The 16,506-nt window shown below is 34.6% G+C and overlaps 1 protein-coding gene across 1 annotated transcript in view; it reads right to left on the bottom strand.

The window, feature by feature from the left end:
• LOC149805234 (sacsin-like) overlaps positions 1 to 15,753 on the bottom strand; it is a 75,635-nt gene extending 59,882 nt beyond the window's left edge. The window contains exons 1-4 of the mRNA XM_089933761.1: positions 15,687 to 15,753; positions 8,857 to 8,918; positions 7,581 to 7,654; positions 6,199 to 6,284 (exon numbers count right to left, since the gene is read on the bottom strand). Of these exons, the coding sequence (XP_089789887.1) occupies positions 6,199 to 6,284; positions 7,581 to 7,654 (160 nt within the window). The 5' untranslated portion in view covers positions 8,857 to 8,918; positions 15,687 to 15,753. The remainder of the gene's footprint in view (positions 1 to 6,198; positions 6,285 to 7,580; positions 7,655 to 8,856; positions 8,919 to 15,686) is intronic.
• Positions 15,754 to 16,506: the final 753 nt, after the last annotated feature.

Below are 16,506 nucleotides of genomic sequence, written 5' to 3'. Positions count from 1 at the left end.
TACAACATCCTTGGGCATGGCCCAAATACAAAAATTATACAGCTACATGGTCTGGTGCTATAAGTAATTTTACAATATAATTTTTTCTTCATTCACTCAAAGTGACCTGGACCATTGACCCTTTAACCGACAAATCAACAGGCTTCTTTCAAATGCAAAGTGAAAACCACACACAAACTCAGGTGATGGTATATAGTGAAGAATTGAATATATTAATTTAAATTTACCATTTTTATTGACAGTGATCCCAAAATAAATAGGCTTCTTCCTTATCAAAATGCAAGCCATCCACAAAGTATGGACCAAGTCTGTGATGTACAAGTAATGTTATTGTACAGAAACAGTTTTTATTCTTTCAGTCACAGTGATCTGGTTCTACATTACTCTTAAGTGCAAGCCATCATCAAAGTTTAGTAAAGGCAGATGATGTAAAACATAAGTTACTTTACAGAAACAATAAAGGTAACACAGAACATTATGTACAGATTGATAGTAAGATGTGATAATAGTATACGCTCCACCTTCTGGCAGACATGTACAGGTGCTACTAACAATCTGAAAATAACAGTTGATAATTCACTTACTTCGAATCTCACTGGTTATTTCCTTCATAGATTACTTATAAATTTTATATGTATCAAGTCAAAAGTCAGTACATGCAAGTATAAGCACAACACAGGTGAAAAACGTTTTTAAGCCATGTTTCACCTACATTTCACTTACAAGTGATATATAAGCCATTTATAGCTGTAAGTATGGTAAATGAATGAATCACATTATATCACTTATATACAAACTGCTCAAAGAGATTTCTTTATCAGAGATTGGCCAGGACAAATAACTTTTAAAAAAATACTAACCTGGCCTGACTGCTATTCCTTTAGCCCTGACTCCAATTCCATGTGTTCACATTGGACCAACTGATTTTACTATTATTTTTTTGATACAACTTAGACATTGCTGTACTTAAATACGAAAAGAAATAAGCAAAATCATATAAAATTGACTCATATCATTTTTTGGCTCTTAAAATACTAACGTAATGTTTTCCTCCAGGGCCCAGGGCCAACAAGAGGGAGCGTAATGGTAACGGGGCTATATCTCTGAGGCCTGGGCGCGTAAGGAGGCCTGGGCGGAGAACACTCTTTAATTTTATAAAAGAAAAATTTTGAACAAGAACTAGGCGAGGCCCAGGTGTTTCTTACCACAGGGCCTTTTGATCGCACTCTATGGCCCTGATAGGGCCTCAGATATCAACCATTTTCCAATTGCTCTATCAATGCCCTCCATGCTTAATGGATCAGCAAAGCTGTAAAATACTATGTTAAGAGTGCCATGCTCATTAAAAACTTCTTTTCATACATTAAAGGCCAAGGGTAAGTGTCTTCTAAAACCTTCCAGGACAAGACCATATATTTCCTATTATTTTGATACACCCACTCCCTACAGAAAAATTAAATGGATGGTCCCTTCTACTTGTGATACTGTTTATGAGACAATTCTTGTTCACAATCTGCTGAAGACGGTCTCACAACTAATGAGACTTTTAACAATTTCACAATTTCTGCACACTCAGGAGGGTGGGTGTGATTTGGATTTTTAATGTAGCTTTAACAATTTTCCAGTCATAAAGCTATGATGTCTGCAGAATAGGAGTTTATAGAGATGTCTAGCACTGGAGCATCAGGCCACAGACATGTAGTATGATGTCCCACCCAGTCACATTATCCTAACACCAGGCCGACCAGTCCCAACACTAACCTCTTAATGTTGAGCACCTAGCAAGGCAGCTTTTGGTGCCATTTTTATAAGTCTTTGGTATGACTCAGCCAGGGTTCGAACCCACGACCTCCTGAAACTGAGGCAGACTAACCACTAGGCCACCAGAGCAGTCACACACTCAAGTTGTAAATTCTGAATAACTGGCAAACACCTCTACTCTTGTGATCTCCACCTATATCCCTTCATCAATGCTTTTCAGGCTGATGTACTGTCTCTGTATTTCATCACAATCTGTAGCGATGAGTAATGAGGGGCCTTGGTCAGTCTCACTTTCTGAATGCTGCAAAAGCCTCGATGTTTCTTGATCAAAGTTGAAAACAGAAATGAAATCTAATAGGCACTGTTTTGTACATTAATCAGTAATAAAAAGTAGCTCGAAGTTTTGTAATTAGTATGTGTCATAGTATTGTGAATATGTCACAATTACAGAAAACAATCACTCCATATCAACAGAATCTGTGGTTACCGATGACCTGAACTAAATGAATTAAAATATAATGATAGTGTAATATAGTGTAAATGATCTCAGTTCCTTTAGGGCAAAAAACATTGTATTTGGGGGCTTTTAAACTTTGCTAATCCACTCCCCTTATAAGTTGCTATGCCCCTGAGTTGGCTTAACTGCCAAAGAACTGAATAGGTATTATTCAGTCTTTGTAACCAGTGATGCATTACCAAATTAACATGAGTTATTATCAAATCAACATCATTAGTCATTACCAAGTCAACATGCATCATTACCAAGTCAACCAGTCATTAACAAGTTAACATGAGTTATTACCAAGTCAACATCATTAGTCTTTACCAAGTCAACCAGAGTCATTACCAAGTCAACCAGAGTCATTACCAAGTCAACCAGAGTCATTACCAAGTCAACTAGAGTCATTACCAAGTCAACCAGAGTCATTACCAAGTCAACCAGAGTCATTACCAAGTTTACATCATGAATCATTACCAAGTCATCATGAGCAAGGAACAGCTTTATTATTTATGCTGTACATGTGACTGCTAATTACAGGTAATGAACAAAATGTAGAACAAAAATAAAACTGTCCACATTCATAGGTCATGTGCTTTACTTTGCAGACACCAAATTTATAGTTTTTGATACAATTAAGCAGATGATCTTCATAATGTGGAGGGAATGTAACAAATTTAGCCCCCAGCAGGGAGCCAAGTAAATTATCAGTCACTCTTTCAAAAACTTGAAAATAAAATGCTGCATTTGTACATCAGACTAAAGTTTCTTTCAGACAAATTGGATAACTGGACAGGCCAAATGAGCAACTAGCTTAGAATATGAGAGGGGCCTGATCTAGATTGGGGGTGGGGGATGCCTGTATCAGGCTATCAAACTGCTTGAACTCTGACACATTTCACTTGCATCATATTATAAGAAATGGCTAACAGTTCACTTTTATCAGCTCTGAGTTGGATAAATGAACAAATACTTCACTAATAAGTGAAGTATACTTTATTTATAAATAAAGTGAAATGCCTACCATATATACTCATGTATAAGCCCATTCGCTTATAAGCTGACCCCCAAACTGAACAGGTATAAACACTAAAAAGTGCATGACCTGTGTATAAACTGACCCACAACTCCAAGACATCTCAAGATGCATGAGGTAAGTTCTAAATGCATTTATTTAGGCAAAGTTATATTTTAAAAAATAAATACATGTATACTTATATCAAGGTTGGCATGCATGATTATTAAAAAGAAATGGTATAAACTTGTTTGAAAAGTAATTTATTTAATTTTCTGTTTTCTTATTGTTTCTACCTAATTTAAATTTGTGTATAATTTGATCGAACGATGACAAGAATTTATTCGCTATAACATTACCTCTCCCTTTTGACTCGATTGTTTGTTTATGCATTATTGCATTGGACATTTTTTATCAGCGCACTGGTAATTACGTTTTTGCTTTGCTTTGAAATTGTAAATACCTAACTCATTAAAATGTAATCCCAGCATGACAACACAATGAACAACAATATGGTTTGACTCAATGCTCGCAATTAGGCCTCTGAATGTATTTACATAATGGTGCCACCACATGTACATTGTAGGTTTGATTACGTGCTGAATTAAGTACATCCCTTGGAGCTGAATCATGGACACATGTGTAAACTTTAATGATATCTCCAAAATACAATAATGAAGTTTCAGAAATAATGCTTTGAAATTATGCTAATATCGTAAAAGCTGAGCTGTAAGTTTGCTTTGATGTAAGTGACCTTATACCATACCTGTCAACGTTCATGCTGGGAGGGAAAAAACCAGAAAAAACTCCCCAATTTTGGGGTTGCTCAAAGCCTACCTCCCGATTTCATAATATCTTCCGATTTTTGCAGAGATTTCCCAATTATTACATTATGTCTTCAATTTTTATTTCTTCTAAACAAGAAAAGTACTACATATTATGTTGTATCACCTATGAATTATTGTTGTGACAAAATAATTATTTACCAGAAAGAATTCGCTTCTTCACTAAATAGAATGTTAAGATTAAACATTATTCACGTAAATTAATGATTTTTTTTTACCTCTACAACAATACAAAAATAAAAAAAATAAACAAGAACAAAAAGCATAAACCATAACAATAAAATCATCCACAATTAATTTCAATCCCAACTACCAATGCTGTAACTTCATATGCTATAGCGCCATTCCCACGAAAGAAACTTAAACAAGTGAACACCTGGTATTTTTATACTGTATATACCAATGTTAGTTAATTACCATTGTTAAATTAAAAGAAGGTTTGAAAAAACATACCATGCAGCAAATGTGTCCTCAAAAAACTAATTCAGAATACATGTTTTATAGTAAACAATACTAAATGCTTTACAAGTTGACAATAAGGGAATAAGGTCGGATATACAATGAGGGGAAAATAGCTACTTCATGTACGGTACCGTACAGCTGCCTATTTAGGTACCTTTAGTTCAACAACATTGGGAATTCTTTATTTGCCAATCAATTGCTGGTGCTTGCATAACACACAATAGTGTAAAATGTGGTTTCTTTAAATTACAACGGAGTACCAGTAGTTTTCACAAAATAGCTGCATCGATAAGGATTAACTTTTAATTAGTCGCACTGGCTTTCTTGCTTGTTTATTTAAGCTATATGGGGGAAAATGGGGCGCGTCACAGGGAGAAACAGGGAGTCTTTTGCAAATTTCACGCATATTGGACCAGGAAGCTCTATCAATATTTAGTGAAAACAAGGCTTTAAAAATGCCATAAAAACCCCTGATTTTAGGTTCCAATCTCTATATTTTTATTCAGTCTCCCTACTTGGCTTTTGAAAAGTTCATAGGTATGCCTTACACCCTGTTTTACAAAAATATGGTAATCATGCTAATATTATGGAATAAAAGGCAATTACACATCAAGGTACTGGTATAGTTGCCGGTCAAAATTTCCTTTTAGCACAAGCCAGTTTCAGGGTTTTAATGATTAACTGGCCTGTACTGCTGTCGCAAAACGAAAGACAAATTCACAGACTATCAACATAGTGTGGAAAGTTATGATGTTGGTTCAGCCAAAACAACTAAAATTGATTGATGTTGATCTTAGTTGATCTATATGAGAATTTTAGCCATTATTATAACCACTCTTCGTCAACATGTAAATTATGCTGGTTATGTGCCTTGTACAAATTAAATGTGTGTACCTTTTTAAAAACATTACCTCAATTTGTAGGATCGCTTATATCATTGAAAATGATGAACTCATGAGCATGTGATTCAATGTAAATGAAGCAGCTATTAAGAAATAGCTGAAATATTATCTGTAAGAATGCAATTCAGTCAAAACAATGAAAAAAGCAAAATCTGCATATAATATGTTTGTGAATAAATAAGGATTTAAGTGACGCTATGCATGCTTTGCACTGTATAAGTACTGTACATTATAGTTCAGCCTGGTCTCCCGGGTAAACTCAACTTGCCTGTGAATTATGAAGTCTGTATTTACCTTTATTTAATTTCATGTTGGAGAAATCAGAAAATATGCACATGCAAAATAATACCAAACTCAATCACAGTAATTTATAACAGTTTAATAATTGTCGGGTCACTGAAAGTTATTTCTTTTTACATGCCTATGTCTTAGGACACAGAAAAAAATTGTTTTTTTTTCGTGTCACAAGATTTACAACTATTACAGTAGTCAACAAAAAGACCTATTTTTTCCTAAATTATTTGGCTTATACACGAGTATATACAGTAATCTGTATATAAATCATGTACCTGTAAGTCACATATAAGTGATCTGTAAGTAACGTGAATAGTTATTTATAGTTAGTTAAGGAGCCCTTTATAAGTTATGAATAGACGTTACTTACAAGTGACATACAGGTTATTTTTGTAAAGGATGTTGGCATTGGTAACTAACCTTCAGTACTTTCATCCACTTCTTCATCCTCATCTGTTTCTGGAGATTCAGCTCGTCTTTTTTTCTTCCTGCTATCTTCTTTTGATCTGCAAGTCGACAATGAATCAGCAATCAAATGATGTTTGCTGATTAACAGGTAAGATTTCTTGGACAAATCACCACCCGTGCCAAAGTGTTACTATAAGAAAGCTGGCCATGTGAGATGAGTAATGAAAACAATTGCTACTATAAGAATTCTATGGACCATCATAACTAATCCAAGGTTGATAAAAGTACTTGAAATATTTAAACTGAAACGAAAAATCATATTCAATGTATTTAAACTATAGCAGGCCTTCTCTTCTAAACCCTGATTGTACATGTATCATACTTAATGTAGATCAGTATAGCCCATTTCATGCAGACTTCGGTGAACTTCGTAATTTGTTCGGAATTTTGATCACGTGGCAGGTGGTCAGCTGACCGTAATAGGCACTCGATAGGTGGTGGGCAAAATATGGTGGACGCTTCAGCATCAGCTTCTGTAACTACTTCAACATTGTTTATCGAGTTGAAAAATGCATATTTAACAGCGATGCTACCGCAGATATTGACGAAATTTAATATTGGAACCATCCTGTCTTATTTTCTGGAAACCAGGGCGGATTTCAAACCCATACGAGAGAGTAGCTTTGAGCTGTTTACATCTGGACATGTACATGTAAGTAAGGAAACGGTGTCGAAGTAAACAAATTTAATCCTGACAGGCAAAGAGCAAGTTGTTCAAACTATTTCTGTGCATCTGAAACATCACTATAATAAAATGCATTTCATACGAGTTTATCAGATTTGTTTTTGAAAGTCTGTGGATAATTTACATATAAATTTCAATCATTTAATTAATTTTATTTCTGAAATATTTCTAAACAACAATGGATGCCATTTTGTTATGTACATGTGCCCACCAGCGCTTGATTGGCTGGAGTATAAGTAACTCAGGAGGTTATTTGGATAATTATGGAGCAACTTGGTTAAATTCGGTATGAAATGGGCTATTCAATTAGATCTGTGGGGAACACATTTTTGTGGTTTATTAATTTGTGGTTGCTACCAAGTCCCTATTTAATCCAGACTTGACAATGATTCATTTGTATCAATGTATTTAAACTATAGCAGGCCTTTTCTTCTAAAACCCTGATTGAACATGTTGTAAAGACTAAGAAAACTTTCCTGAACCATGAATGCAAGTATGGATGAAAATTTCTTGCTAAAAAGACACCAACAAGTATGCTTTTTTATAAGACCAACTTAATACAGTACTTGAATTTCAAATAGTTAAATTAAATTTCAATTCATTATAATGACAAAAAAAAGTAAACAAACTATAAAAACCAAATGATTACTTTGTACTACCAGTACTTGTCCTGTCATTTGATGGCTGTTGTGAAGTCTGGGTGGTAAGCTTTCGTTTGGACATCTGGACAAGGAAAAATAAACAAAAAGTTAAGAAAATGTGCAATAACTACAATCCAGTTGTATTTCCATAACAAGAGTCACTTGATGTTACTGATGCTCTACTGAGTCTTCTTTTTAACTGCTGAATGTTGAAACATTTTCTAATATTTTTGAGCAAGAACATCTTCTAATTAGCCATAGTAGCAGCACTGACTGATGTAAAATCAGCTCAGTTTACATTTAGGACAAACCAGACACGATCATAAGTCTTTTGGTGAAAACCTGATGTTGATATGACAATCAATTCAGAAAAATTAACATGATTATCAATATGCTCATTGTGGCAGTCACATCTGTTGTCAGAATGGCACCATTTTTATTCAGGACAAAACAGATTTCACAATGAGTCTTTTCGTTAAACCTCATGTCAATAAGACGTTCCTTTTAGAAGCAATAGCAACAATTTTGTTTTTAAATGGCTGCCATGATGTCAGATCAGCACCATTTTTATTTAGTACCAACTAAACCTGTAAAAAGTCGTACATGACTTTTCATCTAGAAGTAACTGGCCATAGAAAATATGAATCTCAGTCCTTTACATCTACAAATAAAATGCGATCTGCTGATTAAAGGTGTTGCTTGGGGTGTAAGAGATGAGAGCCAAACAAAGAAACACTGTCCCATTAATATACCCAGATTCTATTTAATTTCTTCTTGCCAGAATTTTGAGCAACTACAAATGGCAGATTTGGAGTTTGGGGTGGGAACATTTTTTAACTGAGAAATCAGAAGGTTGGCAGCTTTAAGTACAGAAGTAATTACACCCCCCTGCTTCAGTAAATAAATTTTGGATCTGACCATAGGGTCATTTGAGTAAATTAGGGTAATCAAATACATTCTCAAGTCCCTCAGCAAAATCTTGTCTACAAACACAAAATTATCTACTCAGTGATTGTTTAAATTTTAACATGGCATGCAATGTAACTTTAAAATCTTTAGTAAATCAGCATTAGTTCTGGCTTTTGTCTGGATCTCAAATCCACTTCTTTCTTCATGAAAATTATGTATTTAATGTCCACTACATAACATCTCTGAACAATAAACATACACTGTCAGGTTGTTGTTCCAACTTCAACATCAACCCATCCAAATAAAGTACAGAGACTACAAAACTATACAAAAGTTTATTACACGATAAGCGCATTCTCTTTGACAGAATATTACCTTATGTAATGACCACAAAACTCTTCTCTGTGACTACAAGCTACCATGTATGGGTCACATATCTGCAAGACAAATGACAGAAAATAAGACTTGAAAATACCAATGTTGTTCCGAGTCCATTTTAAGAGGGTACCCTAATGTACAGCCCACTCTGGGTAGTATCCTGTCCTCTTGGTATAGTGCCATGTCATCTCAAACTTTTACAGATTTCATTGACATATGTTACGATCCACTATAAAAACTGTAGATACATGCATCAAACTTATGCCACTTGCCCCTATGTTTCACTAACAGCCATAAAAGAACATTCTACAATGCCTAATGAATTCAAAGAGTGAGCTGCTAATTATTGGCCTCATAAGCAGATAGACCACTCCTGCCAGTGGCCGAAGTGGTTAGAACATCCACCTTGAATGTGGAAGGTTGGGGTTTTAACCCTGGCCCAGTCATAAGACATATAAAAATGGTACTAGCAGCTGCCTTGCTTGGTACTCAGCATTAAGAGGTTAGTGTTAGGACTGGTTGGCCTGGTGTCTGGAAAATGTGACTGGGTGGGACATGATGACATATGTCTGTGGCATTATGCATCCGGGCCTTTCTTGAACTCTTCAACTATTAACTAAACGTTGTCTAAGTTTGTCACAATCTTTATCAATCTTTTGGGATGTGCACCACCTGTCAAACAGTTGTTCTTTTTTCCTAACAAACTTGACATGGGTTTGGTTACTTTCTTTTATGCAATTCTGAAACCACTGTCAATATGCCTCAGGTACCAACTCAAAAAACCTCAAGATACATTCCTTGACCAAACCATAATCAGCACTTGATTCAACTGACAGAAAAGTATAAACTTCACAAGCTTTTTTTTCTTCCAATAAGTACAGTTATCTCTTGGCCATTTTAAATTTTCAGCTATTTTTTCAGAATGTGAAAATTATTCATCTATGTATAGTCTTTATAAGGGGGTACTAATCTAACATTTTTGGTAACAAAAAAAAACAACAACTTTTGTGAAGTAAATGCTGCTTGCTTGACAGTTCCATTTCTTTAAATTTCACCTGCATTTCCATTTCTCATTCTTCTTTTCATATTTTTATTTGTATTTTCCACTCTTCCCTCACTCGTTCTTTTCTTAAATTTGTCTCTCCCTTTTCTCTTTCTGTATACAGGTGTTCTTTTACACCGATAAAAAATTCATCATATAATCAAGCAAATGATTGAACTCAAAACTGCCCACATATCAGCATCACCAGGATGCTTCCAGTCATTTCCAAATCACTGGTGATAGGTAGGTGTTGCCATCTCTCTCTCTCTCTAGCCTCTTAAAGTCAACAATCATCTTGGCTGTAGATTGTGCTCTCTTCCACTGTACAGTACAGGTTTAGAGCTATTTTTTTCCTTTAAATAAAATGTAATATGAAACCTAAATACATGTACATGTATTGTCAGTTTTCTTCTTTTGGGATCAAGCACTATTCCCACTCTTTATATGTTTGATATTCTCTTATCATAATTCAACAGAACTAAACTATGGTCAGTTCTCAACTTAATATGCACTTAAACCCCTATTACCATCAGCTAATGTCTTTTCTATCTGCTCTTCACATTCCTAACTGGAACCATGACCTAATTAGACCTCTTAGATAAACCATTACACCCATGTTGGGGGCTGTAAATTACTAGCTGATTATATCAGTCAACTCACGTTCCTAATGTAATACCATCAATTCTTGGTTGAAAAGAAATCACAACTTAATTAAACAAATGAATTAATGCACTTCACTCATTGTCATAACTACATTACTTGATAATTAACAATTCATTGACATACATTTCCAGACATAAAAAATCAATTCTTAGCAAACATGATACAAGTGTCATTTTAGACAGATTATTCACTTCTCACAATTTGTATCAGAAGAAATGCATGAAATCTTCAGGATACATGATTCCTATAACATTCAAGACAAATTAATTAATTCTCACAATGTGTATCAGAGTAATGTATAAAATTCCTACATTACATGATTTCTATTACATTCAAACAGATGAATGTATGATTATTATCTGAACTCAAGGAAAACTGAAGAATGAAATTGAACAAATATTGACAATCTTACATCAAAGCTTATTGTATGTGACACAATACCTTTGTGCCTTATTGAGACTCACCCTTATTATTAGCTGAATCTCTCTCTTTCAATGTTTCCAACTTTCTGACAAATGTTCCTATGGACAATCTAACAAAAAATACTTACAATTTTCCTGAAGCTAAAACTATGGCTTGCCTCAGAAACTTAGACTGTCTAATTTTGCAGTGGAGATTTACTTAAAACCTTGCATTCCATCTGTGAATACCTAAATCTTCCTTTAGCTTAGCCAATTAGGATTACTTTTTCTAACCGCCAATTTTTTTAACACTCTCAATTATGTCAAAATAATCATCTCTAGTCTGCCTATACTAACAACTATTCTGGAAAATATCATTCTATGACACCTGTTCCTAACAGCCCAAGATTTCCCAAAATTTTGCTCCGGTTTGTTTCAACTCTGTTATTTTCCACTATATGACCTTACACTGACATATCTGGCCCTTATTGAACGAACTCTAATTAAATTTCAATTCATGCCCCAAACAAAAAAGAGCACAAATTCCCTCACAGTCAGCAATTTATTGTGTGTCTAGCCCATATGTCAAACTTAATGTTTACATGTCACGCCGACCACAACATGTACTGCAAAATTATATGTACAAAATTTTGCACCATGTGTTAAAAGTGCAGTTAAAACCAATTGCAATTAGCAAATCATTTTTCAAAGATTAAACTTAAGAATCCAGGACAAAATATATGCAAGTATAATGAAGTAAGGACTTTTGCTGCATCTATTTAAGTCTGAAATTTTTGTTTGCTAATTAAAAAGTTAAAATTTTCTAAATTTACACTTTTCTTTTCAGTTACTGATTAAAAAAACTATGTTTCCAATTGGTCTTCTGTTCCTGTATTTCATTACCGCACAAGCACCTTTTACACCATGGTTAAAATAATCACAAAATCCCAATTATATATATATATATATATATATATATATATATATATATATATATATATATATATATATATATATTTTTTTTTAAAAATGACCTTCTACACTAATTTTAAAACCAGTGCGTTAGGAATTAGGAAACATACCAACACACATATTCCTTCTTTTGGTCTTACCAGTTTTAGTTTAGTTATTCTTTCTGCTTTATTTAGAATCTGGATGTCTTTCTTAACTTTATAGAGAGCAATATTTTAATTACAAACATGAATTACTAATATATAGCTATTGGACAACATCACGCATGCGTGTGTGTGTGTGTGTGTGTTGGACATCATATATCTCTCTAATACAAAACACTTTTCCTGTTATCTGGGGAGCTGGTATGGATCATCTCCCTAAATTGACCAGACTATAGATCACAGAAGTGCAGGATCCAGAAATGTTGTTTTGGGGTGGGGTGGGGTAAATAAACGTGTAGGCATCAGGTCTGTGGGATTTAATCAATTGTGGGGGCCCAGGAGGTGAATTAAGCCCCACTTGGCACTTTAAGCATTTCCATGATATAATTTTAACCATGTAAAGAAAACAAAATACTCAAGGAAATGTTCCAGTTGTTTTGTTGTCATGGGGGGGGGGGGAGGTACCCAGTTCTGCCTGCACTCTCATATATGTCTTGATATATACCCATGAACCACATTAGAGCCATCACAGCCCACTAGGGGTGATGCTAGTGTCACTCTGAGCTTTAAACAGCTTGAAATGAGTGACACATACCCTAAATCTAACAAGTGGGAAAATGCATTTAGTGCACTACTTTCATACTTGAAACTTCCTATTTATAAAACTATGTTCATCTACCTATATTTTGAGTCACTTTTTGCCGAATTTGATCATTTTCAGTCCACTACACACCTGTTCTGAAGTGTTCAAAGAACAAATAGAAAGGTAAGGACACTTTAAAATACATTTCTTATGTGATAAATAGGTGTTTTTTTAATACCTATTTCAGTTGGGAAATGACAGACATATGTTACTGGAATTTGCTGCCTAAGATGATAAGCTTTCGAAAAATAGGAGACGCAAATCTGACATCAGATGTCCCCTGTTTTGATCCACTTCTTTTTAAAAAAAAATTAAATGACTGTGCCCTATACGGGGTGCCTCACAGAAACAAATTGAAATATTCTGTTTTGAAGTTTAAAGTTATTTAGCTTTATTTAAATTGCTATCAGTTTATAAAAAAAATAATTCTTGAATTTGGCCTAAGTGTTATGAATTTTAAAGGGTGTCATATTCTTAATTTTAAAACTATGTATAATAAAATACACTCATGACACTGTGCCATGGTAACATGAAAAACTTCCAAAATAAATTAGCGTCAGCAGAAAAACTTCTTGTGAGTGCAAGAATGAGGTTTTTAGTCCACACTACTGTTTTTGTTGTTGTTGATACAATTAATTGTTCAGAAAGCTGACATTTATTATACAAATATTTTCTCTTGAATTTTTTAAAACATATTTTGACTGTTAGTTGACATGGAAATTAAAAATTATCATATTTGACATGTGGCTATGTATTTTTTTAATATAGAAAATGATTTATCAGACCAAACAAAATCCACATTTGCAGCTTTTCTCATATGAGGCAAAAGTTATTAGGAATTCATTCATAATATGAGCCATGTTTCCCTGCCTAATTGCTACACAAACTGTCATTGTTTTAACAGTGTTAGTTCCATTGTTTTTCTGAAATTCAAAGTGGTATATCTCTGGGTATATTTAAGATATTTTCAAAACTGCGACTATTTTTTGTTTTTATTAATATATCGGCTATCAAATTGATGTGAAAAACATTTGTTTAAGTACCTGACGCCACGCAGTTGTTCATATGTACTGCTTTTAACATAGCTCAGGGTTTGTGGCAGATGGGGTTGAAAGGTGGACTAACATATGCGGGTACCCTGGGTCATCAGTTAAAACAATGTTTTAACCAATGACCCAGGATACCTGGATGGGATTGACGGAAGTTTTGAATGAATGATAATTGTTTTATGTTCGTTATAAAAGTAGTTCCCCTACGAAACCAGAAATAGCAATACAGCTAAATAGAAAATAATTACAATGGTCCTCATAAACATACTTTTAAAATAATGACGCTTATTAATAAATGTGCATATTTTATTTCATAATCAGACAAATATGGGGAATATCTCTTCAAAATGTATCAACTTCAGTGGTTAATAATTTGTTCCAGCGAGGCTAAAAAACAGTTGTTATTGACCATGAAAGATATGGCAGTTTGTGAAAGCAGTTTCATCTAAAAAGTCCAGCTTCATTTCTGTTCCAGTCAATTTAGATACAAGATGCATTTACTTTATATTAACGTTGATAGGTATTTGTGCTGGATGCACAAAATTGGACGTTATTTTGGGGGGTTGTTTTTTGTCCTAGTTCACGACCAGAAGTTACACCACAAAGATATGACACTACAACTATAAGTCTGATAATACAAATCCGTTTGTTTATACCCCACTACCGATTTAAATAATGGAAACCTTTAATGTGATAAAAAGAGCAAGGAACTCAGTCAATTCCTTTATTGATTTATAGTTTCTAACTGACTCTGAGTAGAAAGTCCCTAACACCTCATCTTATGCGCGTCACATGCTTAACGGAAGTTTTCCGTGCAATAGACGGACATGCTCGGATTCATTTCCTGTTTCTGGACATGTCCATTTTCAGCAAAGGGGTGTACCATGACTAAATATGTACATAAATAAGTCGTCTGCTTTTGATATTTACAATGTCGAATCAAGCAAAGGAAAATTACAACTTCCCTTTTCATGTGGATTTAACAAGCTGTTTAATTTCTATGTTCATGTATGCAGAAGGATATAATTCCAAACTCTCAACGTTATGTAATTTACGCAATTATTCAGCATTATCAAACAGGATGAACTACGGCATTATATCGTCTGATGGAAATAAACTAGCCTATAGTGTACGCAATATGGCGCCGTGTTAGTATGGAAAGTCCGTTAAGCATGAAATGGTGCAGGGGATGCCAGCATTAGTGCCATAGGTTAGAAATCATAAATCAATGATTCAACTGACTTAGTTCTGTGCACTTTTTTTTTTTATAATCAAATTAAACGTTCTCGTTTTGGAAATCGGTAGAGGGGTACAAACAAACGGGGATGTAGAGTCAGACTATAGTTTTTAAAGAAAGCGCGTCTGAACTTCGTATATTTATCGTTTGTATTTAGGTCTCAATGCATCTAACACTATTTTCGAGTCTCTCATATTCATTTATTACTTTGTAATCACCTAAATACGATAACCAGACTCGATACAGCAATAAAATTGGAAGCCCATCTCTTACCAATTGGTCAAAATCGTGTCACTTTCTACTGCTAAAGAATAAAACAAAACGGTAACAGTTATGTCGTAGGTTACGGTGTACGTTGTCGATTTTTGACTCATCGTCAAACACCGAGAATTTCCCCCAATGTTATGTGCAGGTCATATACGTTGCAACCATGTGAACAGACCTTTCAGGCGAGGTACATTGTGATTGTACGAATTTGACTCGGGACCCGTATTTTAGGTATCTGGACAGTTATGTAACCCCCGATATCAGTTTTCCAGATATTTTAAACGGGGTTAAATAGTCGGTCATTAGAAATTCGAACAAAGCCTTTTCTTACACAACACAGTGTCAAGTTTGTGTTGGCTTGCATTTCGAAAGAAGAAAAACATGAAATGGAACAGATTTTGTACCCTTACTTGTCTTTCTATTCGTCCGTGCGGCTGTAGTGTCCGACCATGCAACGTATGCAAGATGGCGCTTGTAGTAGATGACAATTCGTATTTAGGTAGTTTTACTTTCAGTTTTGATTACACTGCTTCCGCAAGTTATAAATAGTTCACGAATATTAAATAAACAAGTATGATAGTTGACTGGCTGTGCATGTTCGGCATTTTCCATATAAGACAATTCTGTAGATCTCAGAATTTATAACTTTGCAAAGGTGAATGGGAGCAACATGTAAGTGAGGAGGGAATAAGTGAAATGTTACAATCAAAGTAACCATTTTTGTCAAGCCACACTAAAAAACAAAAAACAAACCCTCAACCGATTTCCATGTGTGTGTGTGTGTGTGTGTGTGTGTGTGTGTGTGTGTGTGTTCGTCGTGGGGTAACAACAAGCATACATTAGTTATTTTATTTAGTACATTACACGAGTACCAAGAGAGCACGGGAACGAAACTGCACGAAAAAGAACTGTCCTTGTTTTCCCCATGCAACAAATCAATCAAAATGACAGATTTTTCATTTCTTTCACCTTTATACATATAATTTAAAAAAAAGTGTGAAGGTCTGTACATGGTTCCCGGGCCCTCCTGATTGTTAAGGAGGTCCTTGAATCCAACTGGAATTTGAATTCAGCGAATGTATCATGGAAACCGCCTTGAAAATTCACTTTTTGCAATGAAATGTTCTGGGATTTGAGATTAAAAAGCTAAATTAAAAATTTTGTTAGAGAAAATATGTTTCCTTTGCAACCTTGCAGTGAACGAGTTTTCAACGATCGTCATATTACGTC

Source organism: Sinohyriopsis cumingii, chromosome 2 (genome assembly GCF_028554795.1).
Source record: "Sinohyriopsis cumingii isolate HCF-2022 chromosome 2, ASM2855479v2, whole genome shotgun sequence".
Lineage (NCBI taxonomy): Eukaryota > Metazoa > Mollusca > Bivalvia > Unionida > Unionidae > Sinohyriopsis > Sinohyriopsis cumingii.
The sequence above is the reverse complement of the archived record's forward strand: the minus strand, read 5'-3'. Positions and strand labels throughout refer to the sequence as shown.